This window comes from Pseudophryne corroboree, chromosome 11, assembly GCF_028390025.1.
Source record: "Pseudophryne corroboree isolate aPseCor3 chromosome 11, aPseCor3.hap2, whole genome shotgun sequence".
Classification (NCBI taxonomy): Eukaryota; Metazoa; Chordata; class Amphibia; order Anura; family Myobatrachidae; genus Pseudophryne; species Pseudophryne corroboree.
This window is the reverse complement of record NC_086454.1, coordinates 93,455,139-93,482,464: the sequence shown is the minus strand read 5'-3', so window position 1 is coordinate 93,482,464 and position 27,326 is coordinate 93,455,139. Positions and strand designations below refer to the sequence as shown.

General features: G+C 47.8%; 1 protein-coding gene across 4 annotated transcripts in view; it reads left to right on the top strand.

The window, feature by feature from the left end:
• Positions 1-27,326, top strand: part of AGBL2 (AGBL carboxypeptidase 2) — a 226,613-nt gene that overhangs the window by 168,069 nt on the left and 31,218 nt on the right. For all 4 annotated transcript variants that reach the window (XM_063944554.1, XM_063944555.1, XM_063944553.1 and 1 more), the window contains 6 exons: positions 6,506-6,572; positions 6,661-6,747; positions 6,835-7,059; positions 16,228-16,282; positions 16,664-16,794; positions 17,019-17,143. In XM_063944554.1, the coding sequence (XP_063800624.1) occupies positions 6,506-6,572; positions 6,661-6,747; positions 6,835-7,059; positions 16,228-16,282; positions 16,664-16,794; positions 17,019-17,143 (690 nt within the window). The remainder of the gene's footprint in view (positions 1-6,505; positions 6,573-6,660; positions 6,748-6,834; positions 7,060-16,227; positions 16,283-16,663; positions 16,795-17,018; positions 17,144-27,326) is intronic.

Below are 27,326 nucleotides of genomic sequence, written 5' to 3'. Positions count from 1 at the left end.
AGCATCACACAACGTTTCAAGGATATAGCGCCTTTTCATCAGGTAGGGTAACCATAAAAAGTGAGAGAAATATGAACTGTATTACAATTAGGATGGCGCCCCGGCATCTATACTTTTACCCAGATTGCCGGATGACAAAATATTATGTATGTATGTGTGTGTGTGTGTATATATATATATATATATATTGGGAAAAGCGGATGAGATCCAAGCGACCATAGGTGGTACACATTCTAAGTGACTATGCAAAGGTTTTTTTCAAAACAGTTAGGGGATTTATTACAAAGAACGTTTAAGACAATTGCACATATAAAAAAAAAAGGTTATACATAAAAATACAACGTATGAGAATGTTTTTAAAAACTGTTGTCAAATTGTTTAAGAAACATTCCAAAGGGCATGTAAAAGACAAGGTAAAATGGTGCTAAAAAAAATTTTTGTACTAAAAATGAGAAATACAAGAAGCAACCGTTGGTCTAAAATTATACAGAAAAATTCATATATATAAAATATTCGGTATAGCAAAAAAGCAGCTTATCTGAGGATTTCAATTTGAAATCCTCAGATAAGCTGCTTTTCTCTGACGTCCTAGTGGATGCTGGGAACTCCGTAAGGACCATGGGGAATAGCGGCTCCGCAGGAGACTGGGCACAAAAGTAAAGCTTTAGGACTACCTGGTGTGCACTGGCTCCTCCCCCCATGACCCTCCTCCAAGCCTCAGTTAGATTTTTGTGCCCGGCCGAGAAGGGTGCACACTAGGGGCTCTCCTGAGCTTCTTAGTGAAAGTTTAGTTTTAGGTTTTTTATATTCAGTGAGACCTGCTGGCAACAGGCTCACTGCATCGAGGGACTAAGGGGAGAAGAAGCGAACCTACCTAAGTGGTGGTAGCTTGGGCTTCTTAGGCTACTGGACACCATTAGCTCCAGAGGGACCGAACACAGGCCCAGCCTCGGAGCTCGGTCCCAGAGCCGTGCCGCCGGCCCCCTTACAGAGCCAGAAGCAAGAAGATGTCCGGAAAAATCGGCGGCAGAAGACATCAGTCTTCAACAAGGTAGCGCACAGCACTGCAGCTGTGCGCCATTGTTACTCAGGCACACTTCACACTCCGGTCACTGAGGGTGCAGGGCGCTAGGGGGGGGCGCCCTGAGCAGCAATGTAAACACCTTGGCTGGCATAAATACACCACATATAACCCCCAGGGCTATATGGATGTATTTTAACCCCTGCCAGAACTCACCAAAAAGCGGGAGAAAAGGCCGCCGAGAAGGGGGCGGAGCCTATCTCCTCAGCACACGGGCGCCATTTTCCATCACAGCTCCGCTGGAAGGACGTCTCCCTGACTCTCCCCTGCAGTCCTGCACTACAGAAAAGGGTAAAAAAGAGAGGGGGGCACTAATTTGGCGCAGTTTTGATATTAACAGCAGCTATAAAGGGAAAAGCACATTTTATAGTGGTATTCCTGTCTATATATAGCGCTCTGGTGTGTGCTGGCATACTCTCCCTCTGTCTCCCCAAAGGGCTAGTGGGGTCCTGTCCTCTATCAGAGCATTCCCTGTGTGTGTGCGGTGTGTCGGTACGTTTGTGTCGACATGTTTGAGGAGGAAAATTAGATGGAGGCGGAGCAATTGCCTATTATAGAGTTGTCACCCCCTAGGGAGTCGACACCTGAGTGGATGAGCTTATGGAAGGAATTGCGTGACAGTGTCAGCTCTTTACGACAGACAGTTGACGACATGAGACAGCCGGCTACTCAGCTTGTGCCTGTCCAGGGGTCTCAAACGCCATCAGGGGCTTTAAAACGCCCGTTACCTCAAATGGCAGACACAGACACGGATACTGACTCCAGTGTCGATGATGAGGAGACAAACGTGACTTCCACTAGGGCCACACGTTACATGATTGAAGCAATGAAAAATTTATTGCATATCTCTGATAATACAAGTACCACTAAAAAGGGTATTATGTTTGGTGAGAAAAAACTGCCTGTAGTTTTTCCTGTATCCGAGGAATTAAATGAAGTGTGTGATGAGGCGTGGGTTTCCCCCGATAAAAAACTGATAATTCCTAAAAGGTTATTGGCATCGTACCCTTTCCCGCCAGAGGATAGGGCACGTTGGGAAACACCCCCTAGGGTGGATAAAGCGCTCACACGCTTGTCTAAACAGGTAGCACTACCCTCTCCTGATACGGCCGCCTTAAAGGAACCGGCCGATAGAAAGCTGGAGAATATCCTAAAATGTATATACACTCACACGGGTGTTATACTGCGACCAGCAATCGCCTCAGCCTGGATGTGCAGTGCGGGCCTGGCGTGGTCGGATTCCCTGACTGAAAATATTGATACCCTAGATAGGGACAGTATATTACTGACTATAGAGCATTTGAAGGATGCATTTCTATATATGCGTGATGCACAGAGGGATATTTGCCGACTGGCATCAAGAGTTAGCGCGCTGTCCATTTCTGCAAGAAGAGGTTTATGGACGCGGCAGTGGTCAGGTGATGCGGATTCTAAAAGGCACATGGAAGTATTGCCTTATAAGGGGGAGGAGTTATTTGGGGTAGGTCTATCAGACCTGGTAGCCACGGCAACTGCTGGAAAATCCACATTTTTTACCCCAGGTAGCTTCTCAACCTAAGAAGACGCCGTATTATCAGGCGCAGTCCTTTCGGCCCCATAAGGGCAAGCGGGCAAAAGGCGCCTCATTTCTGCCCCGTGGCAGAGGGAGAGGAAAAAGGCTGCAACAAACAGCCAGTTCCCAGGAACAAAAGCCCTCTCCCGCCTCCGCAAAGTCCTCAGCATGACGCTGGGGCTTTACAAGCGGACTCAGGCATGGTGGGGGCCCGTCTCAAGAAGTTCAGTGCGCAGTGGGCCCACTCGCAAGTGGACCCCTGGATCCTTCAGGTGGTATCTCAGGGGTACAAATTGGAATTCGAGACGTCTCCCCCTCGCCGTTCTCTAAAGTCTGCTTTACCGACGTCTCCCTCAGACAGGGAGGCAGTATTGGAAGCCATTCACAAGCTATATTCCCAGCAGGTGATAATCAAGGTACCCCTCCTACAACAGGGAAAGGGGTACTATTCCACACTATTTGTGGTACCGAAGCCGGACGGCTCGGTGAGACCAATTTTAAACCTAAAATCCTTGAACACTTACATACAAAGGTTCAAATTCAAGATGGAGTCACTCAGAGCAGTGATTGCAAACCTGGAAGAAGGGGACTATATGGTGTCTCTGGACATCAAAGATGCTTACCTACATGTCCCAATTTACCCTTCTCACCAAGGGTACCTCAGGTTTGTGGTACAGAACTGTCACTATCAGTTTCAGACGCTGCCGTTTGGATTGTCCACGGCACCCCGGGTCTTTACCAAGGTAATGGCCGAAATGATGATACTCCTTCGAAGGAAGGGAGTTTTAGTTATCCCTTACTTGGACGATCTCCTGATAAGGGCAAGATCCAGGGAACAGTTGGAAGTCGGAGTAGCACTATCTCAGATAGTGCTGCGCCAGCACGGTTGGATTCTCAATATTCCAAAATCGCAGCTGATCCCGACGACACGACTTCTATTCCTAGAGATGATCCTGGACACAGTCCAGAAAAAGCTGTTTCTCCCGGAGGAGAAAGCCAGGGAGTTATCCGAACAGATGCATCAGCGGATAATCTTGTCACCAAGGACAAGGGTGTCTCTCCTGTGGTGGTTGCAGAGTGCTCATCTTCTAGAGGGCCGCAGATTCGGCATTCAGGACTGGGTCCTGGTGACCACGGATGCCAGCCTGAGAGGCTGGGGAGCAGTCACACAGGGAAGAAATTTCCAGGGCTTGTGGTTAAACCTGGAGACATCACTTCACATAAATATCCTGGAGCTAAGGGCCATCTACAATGCTCTAAGCCTAGCAAGACCTCTGCTTCAAGGTCAGCCGGTGCTGATCCAGTCAGACAACATCACGGCAGTCGCCCACGTAAACAGACAGGGCGGCACAAGAAGCAGGAGGGCAATGGCGGAAGTTGCAAGGATTCTTCGCTGGGCGAAAAATCATGTGATAGCACTGTCAGCAGTGTTCATTCCGGGAGTGGACAACTGGGAAGCAGACTTCCTCAGCAGACACGACCTCCACCCGGGAGAGTGGGGACTTCACCCAGAAGTCTTCCACATGATTGTGAACCGTTGGGAAAAACCAAAGGTGGACATGATGGCGTCCCGCCTCAACAAAAAACCAGACAGGTATTGTGCCAGGTCAAGGGACCCTCAGGCAATAGCTGTGGACGCTCTGGTAACACCGTGGGTGTACCAGTCAGTGTATGTGTTCCCTCCTCTGCCTCTCATACCCAAGGTACTGAGAATCATAAGAAGGAGAGGAGTAAGGACTATACTCGTGGCTCCGGATTGGCCAAGAAGGACTTGGTACCCGGAACTTCAAGAGATGCTCACAGAGGACCCGTGGCCTCTACCTCTAAGAAGGGACCTGCTCCAGCAGGGACCCTGTCTGTTCCAAGACTTACCGCGGCTGCGTTTGACGGCATGGCGGTTGAACGCCGGATCCTGAAGGAAAAAGGCATTCCGGATGAAGTCATCCCTACCCTGATCAAAGCCAGGAAGGATGTAACCGTACAGCATTATCACCGTATTTGGCGTAAATATGTTGCGTATATCTCACATGGAAAGTGGTAATGCTGTTGGCCCTGGCTTCAGCCAGGCGTGTCTCAGAATTGGCGGCTTTATCCTATAAAAGCCCTTACCTAATTTTTCATACGGACAGGGCAGAATTGAGGACTCGTCCTCAATTTCTCCCTAAGGTGGTTTCAGCGTTTCACTTGAACCAGCCTATTGTGGTACCTGCGGCTACTAGGGACTTGGAGGACTCCAAGTTGCTGGACGTAGTCAGGGCCCTGAAAATATATGTTTCCAGGACGGCTGGAGTCAGAAAATCTGACTCGCTGTTTATCCTGTATGCACCCAACAAGCTGGGTGCTCCTGCTTCTAAGCAGACTATTGCTCGTTGGATTTGTAGTACAATTCAGCTTGCACATTCTGTGGCAGGCCTGCCACAGCCAAAATCTGTAAAAGCCCATTCCACAAGGAAGGTGGGCTCATCTTGGGCGGCTGCCCGAGGGGTCTCGGCTTTACAACTTTGCCGAGCAGCTACTTGGTCAGGGGCAAACACGTTTGCTAAATTCTACAAATTTGATACCCTGGCTGAGGAGGACCTGGAGTTCTCTCATTCGGTGCTGCAGAGTCATCCGCACTCTCCCGCCCGTTTGGGAGCTTTGGTATAATCCCCATGGTCCTTACGGAGTTCCCAGCATCCTCTAGGACGTCAGAGAAAATAAGAATTTACTTACCGATAATTCTATTTCTCGTAGTCCGTAGTGGATGCTGGGCGCCCATCCCAAGTGCGGATTGTCTGCAATACTTGTACATAGTTATTGTTACAAAAATCGGGTTATTATTGTTGTGAGCCATCTTTTCAGAGGCTCCTCTGTTATCATGCTGTTAACTGGGTTCAGCTCACAGTTTGTACGGTGTGATTGGTGTGGCTGGTATGAGTCTTACCCGGGATTCAAAATCCTTCCTTATTGTGTACGCTCGTCCGGGCACAGTATCCTAACTGAGGCTTGGAGGAGGGTCATGGGGGGAGGAGCCAGTGCACACCAGGTAGTCCTAAAGCTTTACTTTTGTGCCCAGTCTCCTGCGGAGCCGCTATTCCCCATGATCCTTACGGAGTTCCCAGCATCCACTACGGACTACGAGAAATAGAATTATCGGTAAGTAAATTCTTATTTTTTGCTATACCGAATATTTTATATATATGAATTTTTCTGTATAATTTTAGACCAACGGTTGCTTCTTGTATTTCTCATTTTTAGTACAAAAATTTTTTTTAGCACCATTTTACCTTGTCTTTTACATGCCCTTTGGAATGTTTCTTAAACAATTTGACAACAGTTTTTAAAAACATTCTCATACGTTGTATTTTTATGTATAACCTTTTTTTTTTTTTATATGTGCAATTGTCTTAAACGTTCTTTGTAATAAATCCCCTAACTGTTTTGAAAAAAACCTTTGCATAGTCACTTAGAATCTGTACCACCTATGGTCGCTTGGATCTCATCCGCTTTTCCCAATTTTTACTTATCCTGCACACGTACAAGTGCGGGTTGTATTTAAGATCTAGCAGACGCCCCATATATAGAGGGGAGTGGTTTATAGTGACTAGATGTTTTTTGGGGCACATCCATAAACGACATACTGTAAAAAAAGTATTTCTGCTGTATCTTTGGCGCTGTTAGTTCACACTATACACACATATATATATATATATATATATATATATTACTGTTTAATATGAAGTAATTAACATTAAGGATTTACTGGCCTTTTAACTATCAGTCTTAATATGAAGATGTGTGGGCTATATATTGAATAATTCTGTCCTGGTATGCTTATACTGTAAAGTACTCCGTCATCAAAGATTCTGTATTATATTATTTGTCTGTAACAGATGAAGTCCCAGGAAAGTTCCTTGTCCCAGACTGAAGTGGCTGAGGAAGCGCCAGTGCAGACAGCGGGTAAGAAATAACACGAAAACTGCCATCATCACTATCGTTCCCCTCCTTCTTCTACAAAAGGTTTGATGTTTTTCTTTATATATTGCAGAAAAACCCTTCCTGTCCTATGTACGCAAGCCAGAGTCTGTTTCCGTGAAGACCCAACTCATCAACAGACTACCAACCTCTTTCATTGGTGAGTTAGGTGTCCATGTATACAAGATAATGGTGGGGTCATCTGGTAATTGGAAATTTACAGCAGCTTTCAATTCTTGTCCAACAGGAGACTTCTCCACAATGGACCATGTCTGTCCTCGCCATGCCGCAGTGAAGGCCCGAGAACCTACTAGTGGCAATCGCCTTCCTCTCATTATAACAGTCATTCAGCGTGCCAACTTACCTCCTTTCTCCAAAGAGCACTCACCAATCAAGCAACACCTCCCGCCTTTTCATGCCATGCTCGATTACAGTGACAAAAACCACGTGACTGATCACGTGCTCAAACGAGGTATGCAGAGCTGTTGCATCCTAAAATCTACAATGTAGAATTGCAACAAGAAACGTCAATTCACGGAAGCTACAAAATATATGTTATGGTTAGAACTTACCGTTGATAACAGTATTTCTCCTAAGTCCTCAGGTTCCACAGGATAACAATGGGATATGATGGAGCGACAGCAGATTGGCACCAAACGATCAAAAGCTTTCTGGCCTCCCAGGATGCAATGGGCCCGTCCATATATACCGCCCACTGGCTCAGGCAAATCAGTTGTATTCCAAAGCATAAGGCAGGAGCATTATGTAGAGCACTAATCAGGCAAGAACACACATGCACACCCTTCCATACAAGAAGGAAGAGGTTAGTGAATAGAATGATTCCCTGTGGAATCTGTGGACTTAGGAGAAATACCGTTATCAACGGTAAGTTCTTACCATAACGTATATTTCTCCGGCAGGGTCCACAGGTTATCCACAGGATAACAATGGGATTTCCCAAAGCAATTTAGTGGTGGGGACACTCCTGATTGGACAGGAGAACCCTACGCCCGAATTCAGCGTCATGAGAGGCAAAAGTATCTGAGGCATAATGTCTAATGAATGTGTTAATGGAAGACCATGTGGCTGCCCTACATATCTGTTCTGCTGAAGCACCATGTTGTGCTGCCCATGAAGGACCTACCTTACGAATAGAGGGGGTCATTCCGAGTTGTTCGCTCGTTATTTTTTTCTCGCAACGGAGGCGATTAGTCGCTAATGCGCATGCGCAATGTCCGCAGTGCGACTGCGCCAAGTAAATTTGCTATGCAGTTAGGTATTTTACTCACGGCATTATGAGGTTTTTTCTTCGTTCTGGTGATCGTAATGTGATTGACAGGAAGTGGGTGTTTCTGGGCGGAAACTGGCCGTTTTATGGGAGTGTGTGAAAAAACGCTACCGTTTCTGGGAAAAACGCGGGAGTGTCTGGCGAAACGGAGGAGTGTCTGGGCGAACGCTGGGTGTGTTTGTGTGTCAAACCAGGAACGACAAGCACTGAACTGATCGCACTGGCAGAGTAAGTCTCGAGCTACTCAGAAACTGCACAGAGAAGTCTTTTCGCAATATTGCGAATCTTTCGTTCGCAATTTTGATAAGTTAAGATTCACTCCCAGTAGGCGGCGGCTTAGCGTGTGCAAAGCTGCTAAAAGCAGCTTGCGAGCGAACAACTCGGAATGACCCCCAGAGTGAGCAGAGACATTAGCCGGAACAGGGAGATCAGCTTGAGAATATGCTTCTGAAATCATCATTCGAAGCCACCTTGCCAGCGCCTTTTTAGTAGCAGGCCATCCTCTCTTGTGAAATCCGTAGAGAATGAAGAGAGAATCTGTCTTTCTGATGGCACTGGTACGATCCACGTAGATCCTTGATGCCCAGACTATGTCCAGCGACGCACCTCCTGCAGAAAGTCCTGATCCCTGAAAAGCTGGGACTACAATTTCTTCATTAAGGTGGAATTTAGACACCACCTTAGGAAGATACCCAGACCTAGTTCTGAGAACTGCTTTATCTGGATAAAAAAAATCAGAAATGGGGAATGACATAACAGCGCTCCTAAATCTAATACTCTTCTAGCTGATGCCATAGTCAGTAGAAAGAGTACTTTTGCTGTCAACCATTTAATATCCACCTTGTTAAGTGGTTCAAATGGGGCAACTTGAAGGGCTTTCAGGACTAAACATAAGTCCCACGGCACTGTAGGCGGAACAAAGGGAGGTTGAATGTGCAGCATTCCCTGGAAAAAAGTATGCACATTCTGTAAATTGGCAACTTTCTTTTGGAACCATACAGTCAATGCCGATACCTGCACTCTCAAGGAAGCCACCTTCAAACCTTTATCAATTCCTGCCTGAAGGAATGCTAGGACCCTGGAAACTCTAAAAGATTTCGGGTCCATACCTCCTTCACTGCACCAATGAATATAGGCCTGCCAAATTCGGTGATACGAGCTGAGGCAGATTTCCTTGCTCTGAGCATTGTTGGAATTACCTGTTTAGAGAATCCTCTTGACTTTAGGATAGAGGTTTCAAGAACCACGCCGTCAAAGACAGTCAATCCAGATGTCTGTGATAACAGGGACCCTGCATCAGTAGATCTGGACGTTGAGGGAGCAGAAGTGGAGCATCCATCAACATTCTCTGCAGATCTGTGTACCAACCCAGAAGGGGCCAAGCTGGAGCTATCAGAATCACGGCACCCTTTGCTTGCTTTATTTTCCTCACCACCCTGGGTAACAGGATGATCGGAGGATACACATAAGCCAGATGAAAGTCCCACCTCACAGACAAGGCGTCCACAAAGATCACTCCGGGATCCTTTGTTCTTGACCCGTATGCGGGCACTTTGTTGTTCAGACGGGATGCCATGAGATCTATATCTGGCAACCCCCATTTGTTTACTATTCCCTTGCTTGAATGGTGTGACAACTGAGAAAGCCCGCTTCCCAGTTTAGGACTCTCGGAACGAACACTGCGAACAAGGCTGGAAGATGGAGTTCTGCCCACTTTAATATGTGACTTACCTCCTTCATTGCTTTTTGGCTGCGAGTTCCTCCCTGATGGTTGAGGTACGCTACTGCCGTCGCATTCTCCGAGCGGATCTGGACTGGTTTTCCTTGAAGAATGTCCTTTGCATGAATCAGTGCCATGTACTGTATATGGCCCGAAGTTCTAACAGGTTTATTGGCAGGCAACTTTCTTCTCTGGTCCATTGTCCCTGAAACCATAATTTTCCGGACACTGCTCCTAAGCCCTGAAGACTGGCATCTGTTGTGAGGATCTCCCAATCTGATATCCAAAAGGGTCTCCCCTTGTCTAGATGGAATGTCTGTAGCCACCAGGCTAATGACCTTCTTACCTTTACTGAAAGTACCATAGTCTGTTTCTTTATCGTCTGATGTACTCCATTCCATCTGGCCAGAATCAGACGCTGCAGGAGTCTTGAGTGGAATTGTGCATACTCCACCATGTCGAATGTTGACACCATCAAACCCATCACTCGCATTGCTGCGTGAATGGATACCGTTTGACTGTGTAACAAGTCCTGAATCTTTGACTGTACCTTGGATATCTTGTTCTGAGGTAAAAATTCTTTCTGTAGACCGGAATCCAGTACAGCCCCACAAGTGAGTCATCCATTGTGATGGCACCAGAGATGATTTTGCCCAATTTATGAGCCACCCGTGCCTCTGCAGACATGTTATTGTCTGTTGTAGATGGCACAGGAGCAATTCCTGTGATTGTGCCAGGATTAAAAGGTCTTCGAGGTATGGAAAATGTTTTATCCCCTGCTTGCGGAGATAAACTGCCATAACCACCATAATCTTGGTAAATACTCTGGGGGCTGTGGCTAACCCAAAGGGTAGGGCCTGGAACTGAAAATGCTGCTGGAGGATGGCGAACCTGAGATAACACTGATGGGACAGTGCTATAGGAACATGTAGGTAAGCATCCTGACTATCCAGGGATACCATATAATCCCCTTGTTCCAGTGGCGTAACTAGAAATTTTTCTCCCCCAAGCCAAAAAATTCTTCGGCGCCCCCTCATGCTCCATAATTGGGAGCAATAAAGGGATAAATATGCGCGCGCATGGCGAAAAAAGGGGTGTGGTTTCGTTGGGATGGGCGTGGTTTCGCATAAAGGGGCGTGGCATTGCAGGAAAAGACTACCTTATACCCCAGTTTTGCAACCTGCACGCCCATACATTGGCCACCACAGGAAAGAAAAATAATCCTGATTCATGCCCCTTACATTATTTGTCATTTTTCCTCCTTATAGTAATGCCCAGTATACATTATGCCACATACTGCAATGGCCCTTAGACATTATGCCGCACACAATAATGCACATGACACAATATGCACACACTGTAATGCCCCCGACACATTATGCCACATACCGTAATGCCTGTGACACATTATGCCACACACCGTAATGCCTGTGACACATTATGACAGGAATCGCAATGCCCGTTATACATTATGCTACACACTGCAATGCCCCTGATACATTATAGCACATACAATGTCTGTGACACATTATGACACACACCGCAATGTCCGTGATACATTATGCCACACACTGCAATGCCCGATACATTATAGCACATACAATGCCTGTGACACATTATGCCACACACTGCAATGACCTTGAGACATTATACCACAATGCCCGTGATATAGTATACCATACACCGTAATGCCTGTGACACATACCGCAATTCCCTGCCCGTTATACCCTATGCCACACACCGCAATGCCAGTTATGTATTATGCCACACTGCAATGACCCTGAGACATTATACCACATACCACAATGCCCGTGATATAGTATACCACACACCGTAATGCCTGACACATTATGACACACACCGCAATGTCCGTGATACATTATGCCACACACTGCAATGACCCTGAGACATTATACCACATATCACAATGCCCGCGATATAGTATACCATACACCGTAATGCCTGTGACACATTATGACACACACCGCAATGTCCGTGATACATTATGCCACACACCGTAATGCCCATTACACATTAAGTCCTACAGTAAGGCTTCTAATTACTTTTCAATTACCTGCTCGTTGTCAGGGGTTTCATGCACTGGGTGTCATGCTCGTTGCCAGGGGTTTCATGCTCTTGGTTCCATGCACGGTGCCAGGGGTTTCATGCACTGGGTGTCATGCTCGTTGCCAGGTGTTTCATGCACTGGGTGTCATGCTCGTTGCCAGGTGTTTCATGCACTGGGTGTCATGCTCGTTGCTAGGAGGTAGTCCTTGTTGCTAGGGCTGTGCTCCCAGTGCCACATATGTCCCCAGTGCCAGATATTCCCCCACGGTGCCAGGTACTCACATGCCCCAGTGCCAAATATAGTCCCCCCCATGTGCCAGGTACACATATACCCCCCCAGTGCCACATATGCCCCCAGTGCCATATATTCCCCCCCAGTGCCAGATATTCCCCCAGTGCCAGATATTCCCCCCCCAGTGCCATATATGCCCCCAGTGCCAGATATCCCCCCCCCAGTGCCAGATATTCCCCCAGTGCCAGATATTCCCCCCCAGTGCCATATATGCCCCAGTGCCAAATAATCCCCCCCCCCAGTGCCATATATGCCCCCAGTGCCAGATATCCCCCCCCCAGTGCCATATATGCCCCAGTGCCAGATATTCCCCCCCCCCCCCCCGCGCCGCTGCTGCTGCTTTTTGGAGGGACACGGAGGGCACAGCTCGCCTCTCCTGTGTCCCTCCTGCTGCATCATCTCCGGCGGCCGCGGGTCTAATAGGGGGAAGTGCCGGTTCGTGAGCCAATTAGAGCTCACGGACGGCACTTCCCCCTATTAGACCCGCGGCCGCCGGAGATGATGCAGGAGGGACACAGGGAGGCGCTGTGCCCTCCGTGTCCCTCCAACAAGCGGCGGAGGGAAGGAGACCGCAGACTGACATGCGGACGCTCGTCCGCATGTCAGTCTGCTGTAAATCAGTGGCGCCCCCGCAGCCCCTCGCCCCCAAGCCACCGCGAGGGCTGCGGGGGCAGTAGTTACGCCACTGCCTTGTTCCATGGCCAAAACTATGGAGCGTAACGTCTCCATGTGGAACCTCGGTACCCAAATATATTTGTTTAGCATTTTGAGATTGAGAATGGGCTGAAATGACCCATTTGGCTTCTGAACCAAAAACAGGTTGGAGTAAAAATTCTGTCCCCGTTGTGCAGGGGTAACTGGAATGACCACTCCTGACTGAAGAAATTTCTTGCAAAGCCCTGACCTTCGTCTCTACGCGAGACGGGCTGGTGCAGAAGAACCTTCGAGGAGGATGCTTCTTGAAGGGAAAAACATAACTTAGAGATACCGCTTCTTGCACCCAGGCATCTGTTGTAGACTGCCGCCAGATCTGTGCAAACTAAAGAAGTCGGCTCCCTACCCTGGGGTTTCCCCAGGAGGAGGTCTGCACCATCAAGCCGATGGCTTATCTTCTGGTTTGGAAGCTGGCCCTCTGGTAGCCCAATGCTTTTTTTAGTTACCAAACTTATTGTATTGGGGCTGCTTAGGATCACTTTTTCCTTTTGCTTTTCCTTGAGACCGAAAGGGCCGGAAAACCGGACCCCTAGATTTGGGGTTATACAGTATGTGGAAGGAAAATTGACCTTCTTGGAGTCTGCTTCTGACTCCAGAATATCTGTCAATTCTTTACCAAACAGAATATTTCCAGAAAAAGGCAAAGATTCCAAAACCTTCTTAGATTCTGAATCAGCTTTCTATGTACGTAACCAAACTGCTCTGCGAGCAGCAATTGTTGAGGCTGATGTCCTAGAAGCAATAGTACCCATATGTAATGTAGCTTCTTCCAAGAAAACTGCAGCCTGTGATGAGCTATATAGGATATATATGAGCTATATAGGATTTTTTGTTCTCTAGAAGCTGATGCAAAATCCCCTTCCAATGCATCAGCCCAGGAAGCCACTGCCTTTGCCATCCAAGCTGAAGCCATGGCCGGCCTTATGACTGCTCCAGACAGGGAAAATATGTTTTTTAGAAAACCATCCACTCTCCTATCCATGACATAATTTAATGATGTTGAAGGCAAAGGTAATGTAGATTTTCGCACTAATCGAATCACATGCGTATTTACTTTAGGAGCCACCTCCCTTTTTAAACAGTCCCCGGCTGGAAAAGGATAATTGGAATCCCATTTTTTTAGAATGCTATATTTTTTATTGGGTGTTGCCCAAGCCTCTTCCATGATTTCCGTCAGCTGGTCTGAACCTGGAAACTCAGTCTTAACTGTTTTGGGACGTTTAAACACAGGTGCCTTGGTTTTTAACACAGGCTCTGCTGAATCTTCTAAGGATAGAATGGCCTTCATTGCTCTAATTAATTCAGCTATATCCACTAAGCTGAGACCTTCTTCTTCCTCTTCGTATGTCGAAGTAGAGTAAACTGAGCTTTCATCTTCCGATGAATCGTCATGTGTAGCCTGTGAAGGTGAAGATTTACTTACCCTCAGTTTATCAGCTTGTTTCATTTTGGAAGCTTCTGTGGGGAATGATATACCATAGGTAGGGAGCTGCATGTATGGGTACCCCATTCCTGGTACAGAAGCTGTAGGAATTATCCGTTCAGCTATACTGGACAAAGTCTGTGCAAACATAGCCCAAGGTGGATCCATTTGTACCTGACGTTGTACAGGGATCTGCCTTGTATTCTGCTGAAAAGCAAAACAATTTGCACATAAACCATCCTGAACCAGATCCTGAGAGGATAATACAGTTTTGCAGGACAAACATGATATGAGTGTTGGTATTACTGTAAGTGTACCTTCGTCACCTTTGCCGCTCTTAGACATGATAATCAGCACTTTCACAGGGTACTACACAATTTGTGACTGTAATCACTTTAACCTTCTAAAGTGATATCAATCTGACCCTACCCATGCATCAGCATTGAGGATCAGAAGAACAACTGATGAACATATATTTAAGTCAGCAATCACACTAGCAGTCAGTCACATGTTTATATATTAGTCATATGAGCACATCATCAACTACAAACACTTTTTTTAAGTATGTTGGCGAACATTTACTGAATCATGTATAAACAGATCTAACGTATTCAGACGCAATGCGAAGAAAACCACAGTAAATGTACACAGACTCATATGCAACAGGCACTAAACTTAACTATTCATACTGAAAAAGTAGATAGAATTTTAGTGTATAGCCCGTACTCAGTAGAGTGGGATACCAGGAGACTCACCTCGCTTCCAGGATCGATCAATATGTTAGCGAACGCTGAGTGGATCCAGACGCTACCAGTGTACACTGCCGCTCCAGGAACCTATAGTGAACACAGACGCTCCGGTCACACAGCCGCCTATGCTGCGACTGGATCCCCTCGTGGTAACGCTCAGTGAACACAGACTCACCAGTCACACAGCCGCCTGTACTGCGACCGGGTCCCCTTGTGGTAGCAATCAGTAAACACAGATGCACCAGTCACACAGCCGCCTAAGCTGCGACCCGGTCCCCTCGTGATAGCGTCTGAGATGGAAGCGAGGAAACCGTTCATGGCGGGAGACTCGGCAGAAACTGGTCATGAACTGGGGGGAGGGGTGCCACAGAGAGCTTCTGACTCCCTTTACTGACATCAACCCTAGGGATCGCAGCCTCATGCTATTCCTGGAGCCTATGATCCCCAAGGCCTAGCGCTGGAGCACCCGTGGTGGCGGCGAGTCAGTTACTGTTTGGTAGTCTCCTTCCCAAAACAGTGCGACTGTGTCCGTATTCCCCTTCTAAGCAGAACTGATGCCTTACCGTCTCCCCGTGCTCCGGCCACAGTCTGGTAACGTCTGATGGACCTGCTAGTATATCCGACACAGACGCCCACCGAAACAGCACTGTACTTGTGGGTAAGCATTGTTGCGACCCGGCGGAGAGTTGTTGGAGCGACTCTTTCTAATATGCGTATAAGACGCTGTTTAGAAAAGTCACTCAAAAACTAGTAAGACTATAACAATAAAATAAGAAAGCTTAGGGCTGCTAAAAAACAGCAGCCCTCTGACCATGGTCCAGCTCCTGCCGCACCAAACAAAAAAACTGATTTGCCTGAGCCAGTGGGCGGGATATATGGATGGGCCCGTTGCATCCTGTGAGGCCAGAAAGCTTTTGATCGTTTGGTGCCAATCCGCTGTTGCTCCATCATATCCCATTGTTATCCTGTGGCTAACCTGTGGACCCTGCCAGAGAAAAGACCTCTGTAAGCAATAAAAAAAGCCATACTAATGCCTTATGCTGGGAAAAATAAGCATATATTAAATCTGTTAGATAACATGTCTACTTGTGAGATGGAGACTTGATCAAAGAGAGTTTCAAAAGTAGTTTGAGCACTACTGCCACCTCCCATCCTGATTGACTATAGTCATCACTGTACCTATAATGGGTGCCCAGGGTCACCCACACAGGAGACCCCCCATTAATATAGAAAATCTTTTTTTTTTTTTAACTTTTCCCATCACTCCATTACATTCTTTTTATTTTATTTTTGTAAGAAAAAAAAATCTATCATAGAAATTATGTTGGTTTTGTTTTCTAAGTGCACAAAGATCTGTGACTTAACTCACCACATATTATTTATTTAGAAAAATCGTTTACATCAAGGGCTCTGGTACCTGCCGTGGGGACAAAGCCATACAGGTAAGCTAATTACTCAGTATGGTAAATGTGGTCATCCTTTTGAAACTGAATCGAAAAGATCCTCTATGGTGCAGGTTCTACCCACTGAAAAATCAGTACCACTTCATTATCAGGGGCTTCAAAGTTTATTTAAAAGTTCATCACAATGTTGGAAAGGGAATTTTTGTCTTGCATGTGACATATGGAAGAAGAGTTGCGTAAACCAGTTACGCGTTTAACCGATACGCTGCCTGCTGCTTCAGACATGTAGGCTTCTGACATATACAGTCAGAGAACAGAATGCCGAGGCTCTGACTACACAGGTCACTGCCTAGAGGAGCACTTAAGGGTCTTGTCTTTTCCAGAGCTACTGTAAGAGGTTACCCTCTCTTTCCTTTATAGGTTTGCATCAACTATGGAAAAGCAGAAACACGTTGAACCATCTGCGTTAACCATTGATCTACAGTTGAGCCCTAAGTTTCGCAGGACCTCTAAATTGACTCAAGAGTCACTCATTGCTGTAGTGACTTCTAGTAAGTGGAGTCCAATTCCCCCAATAAGTCACAGAACCCGCCCAGAGCCACGACAGGACAGACCCTCAGATCAGTGCCCTCACTCTTGATAAAGTAATCCCAGAAGAGACAGAGGCCCAAATTTAGTGGGGTCCCATTTGCTGGTCCTGGTGTAATTTTGGCTATACAGCCTGTAGATTTAAAGAGGCAGATCGTTTTAAGACAGTTAATTTTTTTGTTTGCAGACTATTTGGATAGCTTTCTGCAGAAACCAAAGAGCGATATATCAGATTATACAAGGTCATTGCCAACTATTAAGAAGTCAGAATCCTTCATCACAAGTTCTCGAGAAGACTTAACACTTTCAAAGGTAAAGTAAAAGAGAGATTTAGTATCATTAGGACACAGGTTCTCAAACTCGGTCCTCAGGACCCCACACTGTGCATGTTTTCCAGGTCTCACAAAATCGCAAGTGAAATAATTTGCTCCACCTGTGGACCTTTTAAAATGTGTCAGTGAGTAATAAATACACCTGTGCACCTGCTGGCATACCTGCAAAACATGCACTGTGTGGGGTCCTGAGGACCGAGTTTGAAAACTCCTGCATTAGGATGTGTGAGAGCCAGCTGTCGTATTTATTATCAAGCTCTAGTAAACTGGAAGAGCGCTAGAGTTCACATTGCCAGTGTAACACCACCCTTACATGCAAGGTCTGTTTCGTCCAGTGAGCCCTGTTCTTTCAGATTTAAGGGGACAGTGTATCAAAGCTTGGAGAGAGATGAAGTGGAGGAAAGAGATACAGCACTAACCAATCAGCTCCTGTCTTTTTTTCAAACCTAGCCTGTAACATGGCAGTTAGAAGCTGATTAGTTAGCACTTTAGCTCTCTCCCAGCTTTGATGCATCTCACATATACTGTAGGCTTTTCTGTATAAATGTTATAAATCTAAAAGATAGCGATAACCAATGAATGACTCCCCAACACCCCAGTTTCCCCCAAGGCCTCATCCATTACTAGGTGGCCAACCGAATGCGGACCCAAAGAAATTAATAGGTGTCCAGCCCAGAATATCTGACCCAGAGGCAGAGGGTTTTCTCGCCCAGAAGGTCGATGGTTGATACAGCTCTAGCGGAATGAATCTAAACAAAACAAACTGACAGTTTCATATATTTGGCAATGGTGGATTTGGATGTACTGCAGTATTTGTTTCCCTGAAAAGGAAAAATAAGACAATCTCACCTCCATTGTACTGATACATCAGGTTATAAAGATGACGTTTCCTTACAGCTAAACGCTTCAAGATCTTCTTGTTCTGATTTTGGGTTGGCACAAAATGAATGTAGCACCACTTCCTGCTGTAGGGGGAAGGACGTCTCAATGTTCAAGACAATCCTATAATCACAACCAGTAAAATTACTGTATAAAAGGGGATGCAATCAATTTGCCGGCTGTCGGGATCCCGGTGGTCAGGATACAGATGCTGGAATACCGACGCACAGGGCCTTATTCCCACTCGTAGCTGCCCACGACACCCATAGTGAGAGAATAGAACCTGTGGTGAGTGCAGTGAACTCGTACCGCTTGCCCCGTTGCCGGCTTTCTGGCGAGCGGGATCGCCACAGCCAGGATCCCGCCTGCTGGTAATTAGTATGTATTCCTAACCAAAGGTGCTTGGATCTCTTCACCTCTCCTGTGCAGTACTTGCAAATCAAAAGATTGAAGACATTTGAGGGATATATCTTCTAATGGATGGAATGGGTGTTGTGACACACTGGAAAATATCCAGTTTATGTTTTGCGGAGTGTAGACGTTCAGATCTGGTAACTAATTTTCTAATGGTTTTGAAAACCAGTAAATATATATAGTTTCCAGCGGTAGTCCATCATTCACTGGGAACAGCTCAGAATTGTCACTGTATAAGAAAAATCTAGAACCTCTATAGGAGAGAGTGGGATAAGATAAGCCAAGTTTTACTTATGTTGTCCCCTATGCAAAATAAAAGGAGACAGATGTAAAACAAAAACATATGCCTTTGTTTCAGAATGACGCCTATCAATCAACATAAGAATGCATTTATGACAAAGGGCTGTGAAGTTAGAACTTCTTAAAAAAATCCTTTTCTCGTAGTCCGTAGAGGATGCTGGGGTCCATATTAGTACCATGGGGTATAGACTGGTTCACCAGGAGCCATTGACACTTTAAGAGTTTAATAGTGTGGGCTGGCTACTCCCTCTATGCACCTCCCACCAGACTCAGTCCAGAAACTGTGCCCGAGGAGACGACATACTTCGAGAGATGGAATTACACAGTGGTGAGATTCATACCAGCTCACACAAACATGCGAATCCGGCCAACATGCCAGGACAACTCAGCAACAGCTGAAACCGTAAGTAACGCAGAACTTACCTAGGAACCTGGTAACACTGAACCATTTAAAAAAAACGCAGGAAAATGAAGCGTTGGGCGTGCGCCCAGCATCCTCTACGGACTACGAGAAAAGGATTTACCGATAGGTAACCAAAATCCTATTTTCTCTTACGTCCTAGAGGATGCTGGGGTCCATATTAGTACCATGGGGATGTACCAAAGCTCACAGTACGGGAGGGAGAGCGCGGAGGCTCCTGCAACACTGCTTGAGCAAACTTGAGGTCATCAGAGGTCAAAGTATCGAACTTGTAAAACTTGGCAAACGTGTTCGACCCAGACCAAGTAGCTGCTCGGCAGAGTTGAACTGCCGAGACACCCCAGGCAGCCGCCCAGGAAGAGCCCACTTTACGAGTAGAGTGGGCCTTTACAGAACTCGGACACGGCAATCCTGCCGTGGAATAAGCATGCTGGATAGTGAACCTGATCCAGCGGGAATTCGACTGCTTAGAAGCAGGACATCCAATTTTCTTTGGATCATAGAGGGCAAACAGAGAGTCACTTTTCCTATGACGAGCCGTCCTCCTCATGTAAATCTTCAAAGTCCTCACTACATCCAAGGCCTTTGAAGTAATTGAGGAGTCAGTAGCCACTGGCACCACAATAGGTTGGTTGATGTGGAAAGCAGACACAACCTTAGGCAGGAACTGTGGACGAGTCCTCAGTTCCGCCCTGTCTTCATGGAAGATCAGATAGGGGCTTTTACAAAATAAAGCCCCCAATTCCGACACGCGTCGTGCAGAAGCCAAGGCCAACAAGGTGACCACCTTCCACGTGAGAAACTTGAGATAAGCCTCCTGCAGAGGCTCAAACCAAGCAGATTGCAGGAACTGCAACACCACATCAAGATCCCATGGAGCCGTAGGCGCCACAAAGGGAGGCTGGATGTGCAGAACCCCTTTCAAAAAGGTCTGAACCTCAGGAAGAACAGCCAATTGTTTTTGGAAGAAGATGGACAAAGCAGAGATCTGTACCTTGATGGAGCCCAATCTCAGTCCCATGTCCATCCCTGCTTGCAGGAAAAGGAGAAAACGTCCAAGTTGAAGCTTCCCCGCCGGAAACTTCTTGGACTCACACCAGCCCGGAGCAATGAGGATTGCCAGAACCTTTGTTCTTCTCACGAGCTGAAGAACCTTTGGTATCAGAGGAAGTGGAGGGAACACATACACTGACTTGAACACCCACGGTGTTACCAGTGCGTCCACCGCCACTGCCTGTGGGTCTCTTGACCTGGAAAAGTACCTCCATAGCTTCTTGTTGAGGCGTGAGGCCATCATGTCTATGTGGGGAACCCCCCACCAACCGGTTACCTCCTCGAACACCTCCGGATGGAGGCCCCACTCCCCTGGATGGAGATCGTGTCTGCTGAGGAAGTCTGCTTCCCAGTTGTCTACGCCCGGAATGAAGATTGCCGACATCGCCACCGCGTGCCTTTCTGCCCAGCTGAGGATATTTTACACCTCTGCCATGGCAGCCCTGCTCTTCGTTCCGCCTTGACGATTTATGTAGGCCACTGTGGTCACATTGTCCGACTGCACCTGAACAGCCTGATGCAGTAGAAGGTGTGCTGCCTGCAGAAGGGCGTTGTACATGGCCCTGAGTTCCAGGATGTTTATTGACTCCTCATCTGACCATCATCCCTGGAAGGTTTCTCCCAGAGCGACTGCTCCCCAACCTCTTAGACTTGCATCTGTGGTTAAAAGGATCCAGTCTTGAATGCGAACCTTCATTCTTCCAGAAGGTGTGGAAGTTGCAGCCACCAGAGGAGTGAAATCCTGGCTTTCGGAGACGGGCGAATCCTCTTGTGCATGTGTAGGTGAGAGCCCGACCACTGGTCCAAGAGGTCCAGTTGAAAAGGTCAAGCATGAAACCTGCCGTACTGCAGAGCCTCGTAAGCAACAACCATCTTCCCCAGAAGGCGTATGCATTGTTGAACCGATACCCGGGTAGGTCTTAGGACATCCCGGGCCATTGTTTGAATCACCAACGCTTTTTCCACTGGGAGAAATACCCTCTACACTTCCGTGTCGAGGATCATTCCCAGGAAAGATAGCCGCCTTGTCGGCTCCAGATGAGACTTTGGAAGGTTCAGGATCCAACTGTGCTTCCTGAGCAGCTGTGTCGTGAGCGCGATGGACCGCAACAACCTCTCCCTGGACGACGCCTCGATCAGGAGATCGTCCAGATATGGAATTATGTTCACCCCCTGTTTATGGAGGAGAACCATCATCTCCGCCATTACCTTGGTGAAGATCCTCGGTGCCGTAGAGAAGCCAAACGGCAGCGCCTGGAACTGATAGTGATCGTCCATCAGTGCAAATCTGAGATATGCTTGATGCGGCGCCCAAATGGGAATGTGGAGGTAAGCATCCTTGATGTCCAGAGACACCATGAACTCGCCCTCCGTCAGTCCTGAGATGACAGCTCTCAGAGATTCCATCTTGAATTTGAACTCCCTGAGGTAAGGGTTCAAAGACTTTAAGTTTAGAATAGGTCGTACTGAACCATCCAGTTTTGGTACCACAAAAAGGTTCAAATAATAACCCTTGTTCCACTGTTGAGGTGGGACCGGAACAATGACCTCTGACACCACCAATTTCTTGATGGCCTCCAGAAGAATTGTCCTGTCTGTCAGCAGGGCTGGCAAGCCTGACTTGAAGAAGGCGGGGGATCTTGAAACTCCAGTCTGTACCCTCTGGACACTATATCCAAAACCCAGGGGTCCAGACCCGACGACACCCAGACGTGGCTGAACTGCCGGAGTCTTGCCCCCACCTGACCTTCCTCCAGGCCTAGCTGTCCACCGTCATGCGGAGGACTTAGGGGTATCAGAAGCGGGCTTCTGGGTCTGGGAACCTGTGGGAGCAGGTTTCTTTCCCTTGGCACGACCACCTCTGAAGAAGGTGTTCGAAGGCTTATTCTTTCTAGGCCTTGCGGGCCGAAAGGACTGTGACGTGGAAGATGAAAAAGGCTTCTTCGTAGCCGGTGCAGCTGAGGGGAGAAAAGGAGACTTACCCGCGGTAGCCGTGGCAATCCACGCATCCAGCACCTCCCCAAAGACAGCCTGACCTTTGTATGGTAGGCCCTCCACACACTTCCTGGATTCCGCGTCCGCAGACCAGTTGCGCAGCCAGAGACCCCTGCGAGCCGAGACAGACATGGAGGAGATCCCCGCAGCCATGGAACCCAGGTCTTTCATGGAATCCACCAGGAACCCTGCAGAATCCTGAATATTACGTAAAAATAAATCAACGTCACCTTTATCCAGCGTAGACGACTCCTCCTGTAGAGTGATTGACCACCTGGCAATAGCTTTAGCAATCCAAGCACAGGATATAGTAAGCCGCAGTATAGCCCCTGAAGCCGTGTAAATGGATTTCAGCATAGCATCCACCTTGTGATCTGCCGGGTCCTTTAACGCGGTAGACCCCGGGACCGGTAATACCACCTGTTTGGACAGCCTGGAGACAGAGGCGTCTACGATCGGTGGGGACTCCCATCTCTTTCTATCTTCCTCAGGGAAGGGAAAAGCCACCAAGACCCTCTTGGGAATCTGGAATTTCTTTTCCGGAGTTTCCCATGCCTTTTCAAAGATAGTATTTAATTCTTTGGATGCCGGGAAAGCTTCTTATTATCTGTAAAGAAGGTCAACTGCACCCCCTTAGCAAGGGATGCCGTCCCCGTCAATACATCCCCGTCACCTTCTGCAGCATCAGAGTCGGTGTCCGTGTCATCCTGCATAATTGCAATTGCACCTTTGTGAGAATGTACTGCAGGGGACCCCGAGGAGGCAGTATCAGACCATACAACCATAGAGGACTGGAGGACCTGAGTGGCATGCTCAGTCCTAGCCACCCTATCAGAAATCTGAGAAATAGTCCCCCTCAGAGAGACTAACCATTCTGGCTCTCTAGCTGGGATCTGCGCTAAAACAGTGCAATCCTGATTACATGGTATGGAGAAGACTGGGAAGACAAATACTCTGCAGCATATGAAAGTGTTCCTAGACATGTTGTCACACACCCTCAAACACCCAGGGTATTATGTAGACAGAGTTTCCCCCCCAAGAGTGGCAGAGACACAGAGATTGGAGCCAACCCACACACAGCGCTATTTGAGTATAGGGAGACCCTAAACCCGCGCTGGCTGTGCCCCTTAATAGGTGACACAGCCTATAATACAGCCTCTTCCCCCCCCCCCCCCTTCTACAACCCCCTACCGTACAGATAGCTGGAGATTGCTCTGGAGGGAACTGGATCCACTTGGCAGTGAGTGCAGGCAGGAAAAACGGCGCTTAACGCTGCTGGGTCCACTCTGAGGAGAAGCTCCGCCCCCTCAATGGCGCTGTCTTCCCGCTCTCTGAATGATTTTACTGGCCTAAAAAGTTGTGCTGGCCTGGATCCGCAGACCCCGACAGGCTTGATGTGACCAGTGTAGGGTCCGGAGCAGGCCCAGGGCACCCCCCCAGCGCCGAACCGCAGTACGGCTGAGCCTTCCAGGAGTGCGGTTAAGACCGCGCTTCTACCCTCTAGCCGCCCTCTTCACACTGTCCCCCGCTTGCAAGGGGGGACAGTGACTCACTCGCCACTTCTTTAGCACCTGAGGGGGTGGCAGCTGGCTGCCGGGGCGAGCGTTCCCCTGTGGCGGGGTGCGATCAGACCCCGCTGGAGCTCACGTCGAGTCAGCGGGAGCAGTGGCTCAAGACTCCGCAGGGTGGACATTGCTCCCCCCCCCCTCCCGCCCAAGTCTCTCGCTGCAGGGAGGCTGTTTCGCCAGCAGCCTCCCTGTAAAATAACAAAACCTGAAAAGAAATAAAAAAACTCTTTAAGAGAACTCTGTAGAGCTCCCCTAGCTGTGACCGGCTCCTGCGGGTACATTTTCTAAACTGAGTCTGGTGGGAGGGGCATAGAGGGAGGAGCCAGCCCACACTATTAAACTCTTAAAGTGCCAATGGCTCCTGGTGGACCCGTCTATACCCCATGGTACTAATATGGACCCCAGCATCATCTAGGACAGGCAGGTCCAAACTGCGGCCCTCCAGCATGCCCTGACACAATTTTGCTGTCAGAGAATGCTAAAGCTGTGTCAAGGCATGCTGGGATGTGTAGTTTCTCAACAGTTGAGGGCCGCAGTTTGGACATGCCTGCTCTAGGACGTAAGAGAAAAAAAGTTAGTGGTGTGGCTCACCTTACCCAATAGTAGGGGTAAGCTGAGCTACTTTAATGGGTACAGAATGAATTCAAAGAAACAGATTTTACAGTAAATGCAAAAAAAATATATTATTTTTTTTCCGGCAAACATTTAGAACCTTTACTTTCAGATTAACCCCCGGAAAACCCTTGGTGGAATGAGAAACCATATTTATTAACATTTATTTATATAGCGCACACATATCCCACAGCACTGTACAGAGAATATTTGGCCATTCACATCAGTCCCTGCACCAGTGGAGCTTACAATCTATATTCCCTACCACATGTAAGCGCACACACATTATTAATAATAATAATTATTATTATTATCCTTTATTCACACTAAGGTTAATTCCTCTATCACCCATAAGGCATACTGGGGACACTTAGTACGATGGGGTATAGATGGGGTTCAAAGGAGCTGGTGCACTTTAAATTTCTTCAAATAGGGTGTGCTGGCCCCTCCCCTCTATGCCCTCCCTCACAGCTCAGTTTAGAAAAATATACCCTCAGGAGAGGATGCACACTCTGGAGCTCCAGTCTTTTCTTCAGTTTATTTTAAATGTTTGTTATTTTCAAGTAGGCTGTTGGGCAACAGCCTACCTGCACCGAGGGATGGGTGCAGGTAGGCTGGGCCTCCTGGAGGTGCTGAGTCGGATCCCGTTGACAGGACATTGGTCCTGAGGTCAGTGTACCCCCAGCACAGAGCCTGAAGTCAGAAGAGTGGTGAGTGTTGCTGGGGGTCCTACTAGGAGGGTTCCCCCGGATCTTGGTGCGGCGCGGATGCGGGGGGGGGGCATACGGACTCCCTCTAGGGTCATCCCATAAACCCCCCGTGCAGACTGGCAGCGGCAGTGTAATTAGGTGATGAGAACACTTTTTACATGAGTTTGGGGAATTTGCCAGTATAAGTATGTACAGTATATATCTCCAGCGCCATTGCAGGGGGGCAGAGCTTCCTCAGAGCGGAACCATTTTGTGCACTCTCAGCGTTGCTGCAGGACTGACAGCTCCTCCAAGTGATACTCCACGACCAGACACTGGTACAGGGGTGTAGTTAAGGGGGAGATGAGAGCCTGCTGTGGGGACCTTTATATTAGGCTCTTCACACACTATATTACAATTTGCCTTGCATCTAACTTCTGCATTGTTAGTTCCAGGCTGTCTGCTGGTTCCTCATCTCTGTGTCTCTACACACATGCTGGGCTGGGCAGACTTGCTTGTACCTCTGTCTCTGTGCATGTGTGTGGGTGTTTGATGTTCCCTGTCAGCATGGTAAAGAAAGCTGTGTGTAATGTTTGTCACACCAGGTTTTCTCCCTCCCTTGCAGATCCTCTCATGTGTGAGCAATGCAGTCAGCCTTCACAGGATAGTGGGGCTTCAGGGGGTGATTTGCAGGAACCAGCTTGGCTGAGTTCTATTAAAACTATGATGGCTGACATGTCCAGTGAATTAACTACTGCTGGACAGGAAAGGCAGCAGTTACATCAGTCTATGGCTGCTCTGACTAAAGATAGAGCAGAAAGCAGACATGTTCCCCCTCTATCACATCCATTACCCCCAAAATGGGGGTTACCTGACATCCTCTCAGAATCCGAGGAGGAGTTGGAATCTAATACTGAGGTGAATGATTCCTCTGCTGCACAGGGTGTAGAGTCACTTATCATTGCTATAAGGGATGTCCTAAATATCCCTCGGTCTGAGACAGAGGTGAGAACAGTCTTTTTTTTTTTCTGCACAGAAAAAAGTACTGGTCACGTTTTCCTGATTCAAACTCCTGACGAGAAATTCCAGGTGACCAAGAAATTGCTGGTCACCTTTCCTTTTACTCAGGAGTGGTGTATACTCTGGGAGACTCCCCCTGCTGTTGATGCTTTGGTATCACACCTGTCAAAAAAGACAGTGCTTCCAGTTCTAGGGGCTATATTCTTAAAGGAACCTGCATACCGAAAAATAAGAGACCACTCTAAAATCTATTTATGTTGCAGCAAGGGCCTCCCAAAGGCCTGTTATTGCAGGATGTTGGGTGACTCACGTCATACATACTTGGGCAGGTAACCTTCATGAGGGCCTCACTGGGGATAAGTCCCTGGCTGAAATGGTGACACTTATTCAACATATTCAGGAATCTGCCCGTTTCCTCTGAGACAATAAAAGGAAATGGCATTATTAATGCTCGTACCTCTACCATGGCGGTTCCCAAACGCAGGGCGTTGTGGTTACGGCAGTGGGTGGCGGATGCAGAGTCTAAACGGAGTGTGGAAGCCTTACCCTCCATAGGTGATTGGCTGTTTAGAGGCGAGTTAGACACTTGGATTTCAAAGGCTACTGCTGGAAAGTCCATATACCTCCTATCGGTCTGCGCTGTTTAAAGGAAAGGCCCGAGGTGCCTCATGCGACACGAGGCTCCAGAGGTAAGTCACGTAAGCCTGCCACCCCACAGGATCTCAGGACCAGGGTGTCAGCTCTGTCTCCTCCAAGCCCTCAGCATGACTGTCTCACACCACTCCTGGGGGATCTCAGAGTGGGAGCTCATCTGAGATTTTTCAGCTCCATTTGCAACAACTCCTGACAGGATACCTGGGTAAAAGACCTGATCTCCCAGGGCTACAAACTGGAGTTCGAGAGTTCTCCACCGCACAGGTTTTTCAAATCGGGTTACCGACTTCAGCAGACATGCACCTCACGCTACAGGAGGCCATTCAGAAATTGGCTCGGACCCAGGTCATTGTTCCTGTGCCACTGCAACAACGGGGCGAAGGTTACTATTCTAGCCTTTTTGTGGTACCAAAACCGTACATTTCAGTGAGGCCCATTTTGTACCTCAAATCGTTAAACCCATATCTGTGGGTTTTCTGGTTCAAAATGGAGTCTCTGAGAGCAGTGATATCAGGCCTGGAGGAAGGCGAGTTCTTGGTCTCTCTGGACATAAAGGAC